This window comes from Coregonus lavaretus (genome assembly GCF_964263955.1).
Source record: "Coregonus lavaretus genome assembly, contig: HAP1_SCAFFOLD_1336, whole genome shotgun sequence".
In the NCBI taxonomy this organism is placed as follows: Eukaryota; Metazoa; Chordata; class Actinopteri; order Salmoniformes; family Salmonidae; genus Coregonus; species Coregonus lavaretus.
The window spans coordinates 40001-52500 of NW_028157005.1; the positions used below are offsets into that span (position 1 = coordinate 40001).

Genomic DNA, 12500 nt, shown 5'->3' on the forward strand with positions numbered 1-12500 from the left:
TCCAATGGAGGTGGATTTGATGGAGGGCGGCCCCTACTCCGTGCCGAGAAGGGCGGCTGAGCCAATGGCTCCAGCCTTGCCCTCTCTGGGCAAATATGTCGAGGGCTCGTGGGGGGCACCTCTGGCGGCGCGTTCGCCGGCCAGAGTGTACACCCCATTCACCAGAGTGGCTGGATACGAGTGGGCAGCTAAGGGAATCCCTAGGCTCGAAGGCGCCATGACGGCGTACCTAGTGCCGGGTTCGAGTCCCTGGGCAGCCTCCAAGAAGGCCACCCTGCCAGCACAGAGGGACAGGTTCACAGCCCAATTGGCTGAGAAATCCTTCACGCTGGGAGCCCAGAGCGTTGCAGCGGCGAACAACATCGCCCTCCTCGCGGCCTCCCTGTCCCGTCTCACAACGGGCAGGTCAGAGTTGACCGGTGAGGAAGTGGAGGAGGCCTCCAGGATTTCTGGAGCCATACTCCACCTGACGCAAGCGGTGGCGATATGCGCGGGCAGGACCATGGCCACCTCGGTGGTTACTGAGCGGCACCTCTGGCTGTCCATGACGGCCATGAAGGAGACCGACAGGGCATCCTTGCTCAACGCCCCCGTCTCCAGCGAAGGGCTATTTGGCCTCGCTGTGAAGGACGCTACCGAACGCATCGCCAAACTGGACGAGGAGAGGAGGCACCTGGCGAAACATTTGCCACTGGCAATGAAGGCCAGCAGAGCCCCAACCAACCCGTCCACCTCCAACGCCCCCAACAAGTCAGCTGGGAGGCGAAGGGCCAGGCGACAGACGCACACCCAGAGCAGCGGGAGAGCGGGCTCGGCCCCTCCAGCAGCAACGGTGACAACGTCGGTCCCGCCGGAGAAGGAGGTCGTCCAGAGGCCAGCCTGGAAGCACCAGAAGGTGTCACAGAAAAGGCGGCACCTCTGACGAGGCGAGGGGGAGAGAGCAGAAGACGGCCCGGCGCGTGACGCAGAGAGGCCTACTGTTCCCCCCCACCCCACTGTTCAGGGCGTGGAGGGCTGTTTTTATAAATATGTGAATAAAGAGATGATTCTCATTGACACTGTCAAAGAAGGACTTTTATTCCATAAGGTTAAGAACACTTCACGTTCTATGTCTCTCCCTCACCATCTTGAGTGTAGTTCAACCCACTTAGAGTGTGTAGCTGAGCGCGCTCAAGAGAGGAAAAGGGTAAAGGTAGCAAGGCACAGCCTTAGCTCACCTAATAAAGATCTCTTACTGCAGACTCCTAGGAGCTCTGCAGTAAAGGTTTCACATAGCAGGCAAATGCCTCTGTCCCAATGTGACATGAAGGCGCTGCCGTTAGCTGGGAATGACGCCTTGCTGCAGGCCAATGCCTCAGTCAACGCAGATCAGACCTGTGCGACGTTCACGGAGAGCGGGAATACCTCCAAGGTATGGACGCCTCCAAATTGTTCTGAACGTATCAATGCCCATGGCTATGAGCGCAGCTCGCCACACATTGAGTGTGTCGCTGAGCAGCCGCCTAAGACCAGTAAAGAAGCATTGTGGCGCCACCGTGTGGTGTCAGTCAGAGATCACACCTTTCAGGTTCTATTGAATTCTGTAAAGGATAGGTCTCATGTTAAGCGGCAGTCTCAGTCAGACAATGACATGATGACGCAATCGCTTTCCGGGCAGAGCGCTCTGTCTCAGGCCAGTACCTCAGACAGCGCAGTTCAGACCCGTGCTGCGTTCACGGAGGGCAAGATTACTGGAGTTACGGGCGTAACCAACGTATCAAAGCCCCCGACTCACCCAGAACGAGCTGATGTGTCCTCTCCCTTTCAAGGGGGGCCCACCTTGGGCTATTCCACCAACCCAGTGTTGGGGAATAGCGGCGGCAGGGGCCATAGAGGAATACAGGTCCTTCCTACTGGATGCACCACAGCTTCGTGCGCACCCGCTTTCCATGCATTGCTGGCAGTGGCGTCAAAGCTGTACCCTCTCACGCTGGCTAGAACAGACGTTAGAGAAGGGTTATGCCCTCCAATTCCGCCGAACCCCACCCCCGTTCAGGGGAGTGGTGGAAACGGTGATGAAAACGCCAGACAAAGTAGCCGCTCTGAAATCAGAGATTACGGAACTTTTGGCGAAGGAGGCGGTCACAGTAGTTCCCCGGGAGCAAAGGAACAAGGGGCTTTACTCGCCCTATTTCCTAGTGCCAAAAAAGACGGGGGGAGTGAGGCCGATTTTGGATTTACGCATTCTCAACGAGAGCATAACCAAACGGCCCTTCCGAATGCTGACGACAAAACGCCTACTGGAATGTGTTCAGAAGGGAGATTTTTGTACAAGCATAGACCTAAAGGACGCGTACTTTCATGTGCCGATACAATCGCGTCACAGAAAGTTTCTGCGGTTCGCCTTTCAAGGGGTGGCGTACGAGTTCACGAGGATGCCGTTTGGGTACGCCCTGGCACCTCGGACGTTTTCCAAATGTGTGGAGGCGGCATTGGAACCGCTGCGTCGTCAAGGGATAAGGCTATTAGCCTACCTAGACGACCTGTTGATTCTCGCCCCGTCAGCAGAGCTGGCGTTCACACACACGACACAGACAGTGATGCATCTCACGCGTCTGGGGTTTGCTGTGAATTGGAAAAAGAGCGCACCTTGGCCCAGTCATCAGATTGTCTACTTGGGACTACAGTTAGACACTGTTATGATGAGGGCGCGAATTTCGGACCCTCGAAGGGCAGCATTGTTGCTAGCCCTGAGGAAGTGTCGTCCGAATCACACAGTAACGGCGCTATCGATCATGTCACTTTTGGGTCTCATGTCGGCAGCCCACTCTGTGGTCCCGCTAGGGCTTCTGCACATGCGCAAAGCACAGCGGTGGTTCGCCCAACTAAGACTAGACCCAGTGCGTCAACGTCATCGGTTGGTGGTGGTTCCTCTCTCGCTAAGAGCAGACTTGGACTATTGGCGGAACCCGTGCGTTCTCACGCACGGAGTCCCGATGGGCAAGGTGTCATCCTACATTCCAGTGTTTACAGATGCCTCTCTGACTGGATGGGGAGGGACATGTCAGTCTCAAGCGATAGGAGGTGCATGGCCTCAATCAGGTCGTCACATCAACCTCCTAGAGTTGGAAACGGTGAGACTGGTCTTGACCCACTTCGCGTCTACCCTTCGGGGTCGCGATGTGCTGGTCTGGTCAGACAACCGAACCACAGTGGCTCACATAAACCGCCAGGGAGGGGTCAGGTCTCCTGCCCTTCATCGGGCGGCAGTGGAATTGTGGCTGTGGGCTCACAAGCACCTTCGCTCGTTGAGAGCAGCACACATTCCGGGCTACTTGAACGTAGGGGCAGACATCATGTCAAGAGGGGGTCCTCGAGACGACGAGTGGTGTCTGCACCCGGACATTGTTCTACAGATTTGGGAACAATTCGGGAGAGCCGAGGTGGACCTGTTCGCGTCACGTGTGAACGCGCAGTGTCCCCTATGGTTCTCTCTGAGGAACCAGGACGAACCGCCATTGGGAAGAGACGCATTCGCGCACTACCCGTGGCCGAGAGTTCTCCTGTATGCATTCCCTCCGCTGTCTTGCATTCTCCCACTGCTAGCCAGGGTGAGGTCAGAGGGGCTGTCAGTGATACTGATAGCGCCCGATCGCCCGGGGGCTCCGTGGTTTGCAGAGATGAGTCAGATGTTGATTGCGCCACCCTGGCCAATTCCACATCGACGAGACGCGTTGATTCAGGCGGGAGGCTCGATAGGGCAATGGCCCATAATCGGCCAACCACTGAAGGCTTGGTTCCTGAATGGGACAGGTTAAAGCGCCGTGGGTTGTCTGATGCAGTGATCAGAACAATACAGGGCGCAAGAGCCGGTTCCACTTGCAGGTTGTATACCAGCAGATGGAATGTTTTCTCACGATGGTGTGATACACAGGACGTGGACCCCATGAGCTGTCAGGTAGAGAGTGTGCTCTCATTCCTACAGTCTATGTTTGATAAGCAGAAATCGCCCTCCACTATTCGAGTGTTTGCAGCGGCAATTTCAGCTGGTCATGAAGGGTTTAACGGGAAAAGTGTGTTCACTCACCCGTTAGTGAGACGTTTCCTATTGGGAACGCGACGGCTTAGGCCAAGGCCTAGAGCTACGCTGCCCAAGTGGGATTTGGCATTGGTTCTCGAAGCGCTATGTAAGTCGCCGTTCGAGCCATTGAATCAAATACCCCTCAAGATGCTGTCTATCAAGACGGCGCTGTTGCTCGCCTTGACTACTGCTAAACGAGTCAGCGATTTGTGTGCACTGTCGACGAGACCCGACTGCCTAGCCATTAATGGCGATCTGAGCAGAGCGGTGTTACGTCCTAACCCGGCATTTGTGCCGAAGGTTATTAACAGTGCATATAGATCGCAGATCGTGGAATTGTGGGCTTTTCATCCCCCTCCTCACGGGGAGAGGAGTGAGGAAAAGCTTCACTGTCTGTGCCCAGTACGCGCTTTGGCGTGTTACGTTAGGCGCACAGAGGCGGTTAGGTCATCACCTCAGCTGTTTGTGTGTCACGGTGCGGCTGCATTGGGTAGACCACTTTCAAAACAGCGTTTGTCTCATTGGCTTTGTGAAGGCATTGAGACGGCGTACGAGGCGGCGGGGCAACAACCGCCTCAGGGTATTAGAGCGCACTCCACTCGTGGAGTAGCAGCTTCTACTGCTCTTTTCAGAGGAACAGAGGTAGAGGATATTTGTAGAGCAGCGTCATGGTCGACACCGTCTCCTTTTATCCGTTTCTATCTGTTGGATATGTCTTCTAACTCTTTGGCTCGGTCGGTACTCAGCGTGGCTGAAGGGAGATCTTGAGCAGAACAGAGAAAGAAAGCAGGATTGTGAATAAGTTCATAAGTCCACTTTTATTAGAAGTAACATATTATGGACATGTTTTCTAACTCTTTGGTTCGATCGAATTTCAGCAGAGCTGAAAGGCGTTCTTGAGCTAGAAAGAGAGGACAGAGCAGGACCTTGGACAGGTTCCAATCAGGTCCGCTCTGGTTAGGAAGACTTATGTCAGGAATAAGCCTGTTAAACTCCAATCTCGATTGCACTCAGCACAGCTGAAGGAGAATCTTGAGGTAGAGGAGGGAGAAGCAGGATGATAGACTGATCTCTATCAGGTCCGCTTTGGATGAAGAGCATATTCTGTGGCATGTCTCCTGGCTGACAGTATCAGCATATAGAAACATGTACTGAGTGGACAGAATGTGAGGTCATCTATCTGAGGTTCAGTTTAGTATGACTGGTATATTTTGTTCCATAGAATATTGAGGCACGGCTATCTGCTAGTCAGATTAGCACGGCGTCTATTCTATTGATCTGCCCAACAGCCATTGACATTGTCATTGAGCTAGATGGGGCGGGTCTATAACCGATGACGCGGTATATTGTGACGCCTTGATGGGTTTTTAGTCGCAGTACTGCGGGAATTGGTTGCAGCCATTGCTGGGCTTGACCTTTGCATTTTTTAATGGGAAGTGTTAGGCTCGGCAGGGAGTACATTTTGGAGCGTTTCGCTCCGCCTTAAACCACTAGGAGCATAGCTCCCCTATGGGGCGGAGCTCCACGATATAGAACGACTAGTTACCGGAGTGTAACTCCAGTTCTATGAGTGGAGCGGAGCCCCATAGGACTTAAGGCCCTACCGACCCTCTCTAGTCTCGCTGAAGATAATATCTCGGGAGGCAGATTGAGGGAACGGGGTTCCTTATATAGGGACACCTGTACTCCTATTGGCTGTAGGTGTGTGCATAATTTTGTTTCAGGCTGCGTCTGCCTTAGGGCAGAGGGTAAACCACTAGGAGCATAGCTCCCCTATGGGGCTCCGCTCCACTCATAGAACTGGAGTTACACTCCGGTAACTAGTCGGCTATTCCCGTTCAGAGGCAGGCTGCTGTGATGTGTTACAAGTGCCATGTAATAACAATAACAATACTATAGTGGCTTCGAATTGAAACTCACGAGTGCACCCTCAACAGCCATTTTTATATATGAGCCACTGGGCTATTCCCGTTCAGAGGCAGGCTGCTGTGATGTGTTACAAGTGCCATGTAATAACAATAACAATACTATAGTGGCTTCGATTTCAAACTCAAGAGTGCACCCTCACCAGCTGTTTGTTTCCCATTTGGAGAGAAATAATGTGTGGATGTCATTTCGGACATTTTGGCGCTCACGCGAAATGACACAAAGTAACAAAGTCGGAGGGAAACAAAGTAGCCTCTCACTCGCTGCCTGTGGGTGGGAACCGGCTTAGGGCTGTCTGTCTGTCCATCTGTCTGTCCCTCGCTCCAATTGGATAAGGCCACACCGGCCCGGTGGCCAATCGTTGCCTCTTGTGGCGAGGTATATGTACGGCTCTCGAAGTGGCGAGCGGCTCATTCAGACTTTCTGTGACTTTCTCAAGCTACCAATATGAGCGGAAGAGGCAAAACCGGAGGCAAGGCCAGGGCGAAGGCAAAGACCCGTTCATCCCGTGCTGGCCTCCAGTTCCCCGTGGGCCGTGTGCACAGGCTGCTGCGCAAAGGCAACTACGCCGAGCGTGTGGGCGCTGGCGCACCAGTCTACCTGGCCGCCGTACTCGAGTACCTGACTGCTGAGATCCTGGAGTTGGCCGGCAACGCTGCCCGTGACAACAAGAAGACTCGTATCATCCCCCGTCACCTGCAACTGGCCGTCCGTAACGACGAGGAGCTGAACAAACTGCTCGGCGGTGTGACCATCGCTCAGGGTGGTGTGCTGCCCAACATCCAGGCAGTCCTACTCCCCAAGAAGACCGAGAAGGCAGTCAAAGCCAAGTAAATTCGCTACTGCGACTTCAACTTGACTACTCAACCCCCAAAGGCTCTTTTAAGAGCCAACCACCTAGCTCTCCAAAAGCGCAAAGTACCTTTCTATGACCGCAATACATTGAGTGGGTGTATACACAACTATTTCGACATTCTGTGCCCACATGAGGCCTTGCATGAACAACAACACCTACTTGGCCTCATTTGCCATAGCAGGCTAGCATTAGATGATACGTGCCTATAAGCTGTCACTCTTGACTTTGGCGACTATTATTGCGCGTAAAGGGCCGGCGGCGTCCTATTGCGCGCGCACCGGGAGTTTGAGTTTTGGAGAGGCCGGGCCTCCCGTCCAATGGCCAACGGAGGAGGCCTGCGAAACGGGCCAATCGGGGTGGTGGGGAGATGGTGTCCAATCAGCAGGCGCCACTGCCGGCTTTATAAACTTCACATAGGCATTTCGAGGCTATACTCCCGACTGTCAGAGCAGCGCCATGGCCAGAACCAAGCAAACCGCTCGCAAATCCACCGGTGGCAAAGCCCCCAGGAAGCAGCTCGCCACTAAGGCTGCTCGCAAGAGTGCCCCGGCCACCGGCGGTGTGAAGAAGCCTCACCGTTACAGGCCCGGCACCGTGGCTCTGAGAGAGATCCGTCGTTACCAGAAGTCCACTGAGCTACTCATCCGCAAGCTGCCCTTCCAGCGCCTGGTGCGAGAAATCGCCCAGGACTTCAAGACCGACCTGCGCTTCCAGAGCTCCGCCGTGATGGCCCTACAGGAGGCTAGCGAGGCTTACCTGGTCGGCCTGTTCGAGGACACCAACCTGTGCGCCATCCACGCCAAGCGGGTGACCATCATGCCCAAGGACATCCAGCTGGCCCGCCGTATTCGCGGAGAGCGCGCATAAATGAGGATGACCTGAACTCGAATATCCCCCAAAGGCTCTTTTAAGAGCCACCTCCATATTTCCATCAAAAAGGCACAATTGTTCCATGTATACACGCACCTCTACATTAGCCACCATGTATGTTGTTCACTAACACGTCTAAAAGCTACGTATTGCACCTTTTTAGTTGCCTGAAGTCTAGCTTCAATGTTTGTGTGTGTGTATATACACAACCATCTGGCATCATCCACTTCCTTTGAACTATATAGTAACACAGTAAAATGCTTTACAAAGGAGGGGAAAAAGAAACGAGTGATAATATAGGCCGAATAGTAACAAGAATTGTGTTCAGATGAATAATTGACACTATTAGTTGTGTGTAATAATAGCCTTGCATGCAGTCCAGAAAAAACATTGCATGCCAACTTACTTTGAAAGTCCCATGTTGCAGTGCTGCTGAGAGACTCATGCAGAGGCCCAAACTTTACAATGGAGCACGGAGGCCATCTTGTGGTTAAATGTGGGTACTGCACCTCATGGTGAGTCCCTTTCAGCATTTGCTCTTTAGGCCAGCGTTTCCCAAACGCGGTCCTGGGGTCCACAAGGGGTGCGCGTTTTGCGTTTTGCCCTAGCACTCCACAACTGATTCTAATACTCCCAGCTTGATGATGATGAGTTGATTATTTGAATCAGCTGTGTAGTGCTAGGGCAAAAACTCCCAAAATGTGGCCCGAGTTTGGGAAACCCTGCTTTAGGCTAATACTAGCCTATTAGGATGACTTGGTTCGATCGCTTTAATGGCAACTGCTGAACTCTGGTTTCACTAATTACTTGTCCCAGGTCACCATTATGAATCCAATAGCAAAACAAATGTTTCAAAATAGCTCAATAGTGAAAAAAGGCCAGGAAATGATGGGTTCTCAGCAATATTTCACCAACAACCAATCACTATTCACGCATAGACATTAGGATCATCAACAAATATTCCTAAGTCATACTACAAAAGGGTTGTAACGAAATGGATTTGTCTGTTCAATGCAAGTTCAACGTCAAAGAAAAAGTGCATCACCACAACAAACGTGTCTTTAGATACACTGTAAAAAATGACTTTGTGGAATGTACTCAAGCTATTACAGTCAACAAAAGCACACGTCATATTGTTGAGTAGATCTTTTTGCTTGTTTTTATGAGTAGATAAGCTTGAGTAAGTTGAGTTGATGTGGTCCAATACATTGAGTAAAGATGATAGAGACGTAAAAAGGATTATATTACGTTGATTCGACTCAAATAGACATTGTGTTATTTTACCTGAATGATTCATCCTATTATGTATTTAGACCAACTTACTTTGGATTCACTCAATCACATCCCTTAAGAGAAAAGGTATCCGGACACCGGGAATCCATTTATTTAAACATCAACGGTTTGCAAAACATCTGTTATTATGAGTTGACAAATTACGTAATTGCAATCAACACTGCAGGTAAATCATGATTGCTGCAGGTAGGCAACACCGTAGAAATAGGAACTACAACACTAACAACAAGTGACATTTACTCCTGATGTACTGACTGACCTGTTGCAACCTCTACAACCACTGTGCTTATTATTTGACCCTGCTGGTCATCTATGAACGTTTGAACATCTTGGAGAAAAATGTGTGAAACCACTGCCTATATGAGGAGCTGTCGTTGTTTGTTTTATTACCACATACTTATGGAAATTGCACCGGTTGAGAGATGATGGCTCTCTTGTGCCTACGGTGAAGGGTACTTCTGATCCAGCAGGTGGTGCTAAGATCCCTCCCTATATGACTTGAATGATGAGTTGATTTATTCCTTATAGCTCCTAATGATTTTAAGGCCAGTGTTGGCAAACATTACTTGTGCTCCAGCAGGTGGCCATGACATCCCTCCCTATATGACTTGACTGACCAGTTAGTTGATGGACTCCTTATAGCTCCTAAATTTAATGATTTTAAGGCCAGTGTTGGCAAACATGACTTCTGCTCCAGCAGGTGGCCATGAAATCCCCCCCTATATGACTTGACTGACCAGGTAGTTGATGGACTCCTTATAGCTCTTAATGATCTCAAGTGTCTGTGTTTTTATGTGGTTAGGAGTTTTGCTCACTGCGTGTCCCCCTTCCATTTCAGTGTTTCCCAACTCCAGCGGTAGAGTAGGCTACCCCCAACAGGACCCATTTTTCTTGTAGGCCTGGACAGCCACAGCTGATTGAACAACCTGTCACCTAAATTACCAAGTCCTCAATGAGTAGAATCAGGTGCAACAACAACAACAACAACAACAACAACAACAACAATATGAGGAGAGGGACACAGTGTACTAGCTGATCTCCCAGTTGTCACAGTTTGGCCTTGTGTTCCACATAGCCTATATCAGTATTTGAGTATGTTTCCCGCGCACTTTAGTTGCTTTCACGTCATCTTTGAAATCGCTCCTCCCTAGTCCCCTAGAACGAGCGCCCTCCCCTTTGCAACGCCTCCGAACATATAACAGAGGCGCGCTTTCTGTGCCGCCGGCCTCAATCAGGTCGACCAAACGCAGATAATAGCGCACCGCGCACCGGCGCTGAAATCATTCATTCACTTGAACTCAACTAGCGAACACACCATGTCCGGAAGAGGCAAAGGCGGCAAGGGACTCGGAAAAGGAGGCGCCAAGCGTCACCGCAAAGTTCTCCGCGATAACATCCAGGGAATCACCAAACCCGCTATCCGCCGTCTGGCTCGCCGCGGCGGCGTGAAGCGTATTTCCGGTCTGATCTACGAGGAGACCCGCGGTGTCCTGAAGGTGTTCCTGGAGAACGTGATCCGTGACGCAGTCACCTACACCGAGCACGCCAAGAGGAAGACCGTTACCGCCATGGACGTGGTCTACGCTCTGAAACGTCAGGGACGCACCCTGTACGGTTTCGGCGGTTAAACCCACTCTCTTCGGAACCTCAACACCCCGACTCGAACCCAAAGGCTCTTTTAAGAGCCACCCACATCCGCTTAAAATGGGCCCATTCCATGTAGTGTTATATATAACAACAAATGTTTAGTATGCAATTTAGTAAGAAAGTATGAGCCACTTCGAGTGGACAGGGAGTATTAATTAGAGGATTCTAATGTCCCGTCCACTTTTAGCGCACAGAGGGAGGCCTATATCTGACAGTGGCAAAGTGTAAGAACGTTATTATTTTGGGTCAAGCAATAGTGGAATTTGGACAACATAAAGCCACCACGAGTCGGTAGACGTGGCTCGAAAAGAGGGGGACAGCGCGCACACACACACACACACAGTCCAAAATGGGAGCCCTATGTCTGACGGTGCCAAAGTGGGCAATTCTATCACCAGCATTATTTGGCACAACAATCGTGCCATTTGGACACCTATTAAAGCCCCCCTTTTGAAACACACAATTCCCCATCGGTCACAGAGCATAGGCTATAGAGAGGAGGGAGGGAGGGAGGGAGGGAGGGAGGGAGGGAGGGAGGGAGGGAGGGAGGGAGGGAGGGAGCAAGCAAGCAGGGGAGTGTCTACGGCCGCTGACTTTGCTTAGCTTCCTCTTCATAAGACGGGTAAGCGCCCTTCACCCCCTCATTCGTTTCTGAGAAGCAACGAGACATCATCATGCCCGAGCCAGCAAAGTCAGCGCCCAAGAAGGGCTCCAAGAAAGCCGTCACCAAGACCGCAGGGAAGGGCGGCAAGAAGCGCAGAAAGTCCAGGAAGGAGAGTTACGCCATCTACGTGTACAAAGTCCTGAAGCAGGTCCACCCCGACACCGGCATCTCCTCCAAGGCCATGGGAATCATGAACTCCTTCGTGAACGACATCTTCGAGCGTATCGCCGGAGAGTCCTCTCGCCTGGCCCACTACAACAAGCGTTCTACCATCACCTCCAGGGAGATCCAGACCGCGGTGCGCCTGCTGCTCCCCGGTGAACTTGCCAAACACGCCGTGTCCGAGGGCACCAAGGCCGTAACCAAGTACACCAGCTCCAAGTAAACAGCGCATTTGGACTGCTCTACTAACCCAAAGGCTCTTTTAAGAGCCACCCACTCTGTCAGTAAAAAAAGCAATTCCATCGCCACCGAATGAATGCGTAGGTAGGCTGCGTTACATTGTATCATTGTTTAATGGGCGGCGCGCGCCGCCTCGGAGAGCGGCTACATTGTATCATTGTTTAATGGGCGGCGCGCGCCGGCTCAGAGAGCGGCTACATTGTATCATTTCCCCTGCCCGTTCCAGCGTAGGGGTTTAGCGCGCCTTTTTTGGTGTCTTTGCGCGCTGAATAGTAACCCATGTTTGTCGGGCTCTATTCCAGGTGAAGGCAATGTAAAATGGCACCATTTGACAAAGGGTGTAAATAAATAAATCAAAAAGGCAGTCTGTTGGGTTTGATTGGAAATAAATTCCCTTTATCGTCTAATGAGCAGATAGTCATTTTGAGTTGACTTCCTGAATCGGTAGGACACGGATGGAGTGAATGGATGCTCCATCATTGGACTATACCCTAATGATGTGAACGAGAATGATGATGGCAAGAATAAAAAGGTGGTGAATAATATGAATGTATATTTTTTATATATATATATATATATATATATGAACGTAGCCCTTTTGGCCTACAGGTCATTTCCGGTCAAGGTCACATCATCCATATAGTCCCCTGTAGCTCAGTTGGTAGAGCACAGCGCTTGCAACGCCAGGGTTGCGGGTTCGTTTCCCACGGGGGGCCAGTATGAAAATGTACGCACTCACTTACCTGTAAGTGGCTCTGGATAAGAGCGTCTGCTACATGACT

General features: G+C 51.4%; 4 protein-coding genes across 4 annotated transcripts; all 4 read left to right on the forward strand.

Moving 5' to 3' along the window:
- Positions 1-6433: 6433 nt before the first annotated feature.
- Positions 6434-6820, forward strand: LOC311125914 (histone H2A; the record flags this gene model as incomplete). Its single annotated transcript, XM_084199940.1, has 1 exon — positions 6434-6820. The coding sequence occupies one exon, from the start codon at positions 6434-6436 to the stop codon at positions 6818-6820; it is 387 nt and encodes a 128-aa protein (XP_084056066.1).
- Positions 6821-7298: 478 nt separating this feature from the next.
- Positions 7299-7709, forward strand: LOC311125920 (histone H3.2; the record flags this gene model as incomplete). The annotated part of the gene is made up of 1 exon (XM_084199945.1): positions 7299-7709. The coding sequence occupies one exon, from the start codon at positions 7299-7301 to the stop codon at positions 7707-7709; it is 411 nt and encodes a 136-aa protein (XP_084056071.1).
- A 2612-nt stretch (positions 7710-10321) lies between these two features.
- On the forward strand, positions 10322-10633 carry LOC311125921 (histone H4; the record flags this gene model as incomplete). Its single annotated transcript, XM_084199946.1, has 1 exon — positions 10322-10633. The coding sequence occupies one exon, from the start codon at positions 10322-10324 to the stop codon at positions 10631-10633; it is 312 nt and encodes a 103-aa protein (XP_084056072.1).
- A 693-nt stretch (positions 10634-11326) lies between these two features.
- On the forward strand, positions 11327-11701 carry LOC311125924 (histone H2B; the record flags this gene model as incomplete). The annotated part of the gene is made up of 1 exon (XM_084199949.1): positions 11327-11701. One exon carries the CDS (start codon positions 11327-11329, stop codon positions 11699-11701), a length of 375 nt encoding a protein of 124 aa, XP_084056075.1.
- Positions 11702-12500: the final 799 nt, after the last annotated feature.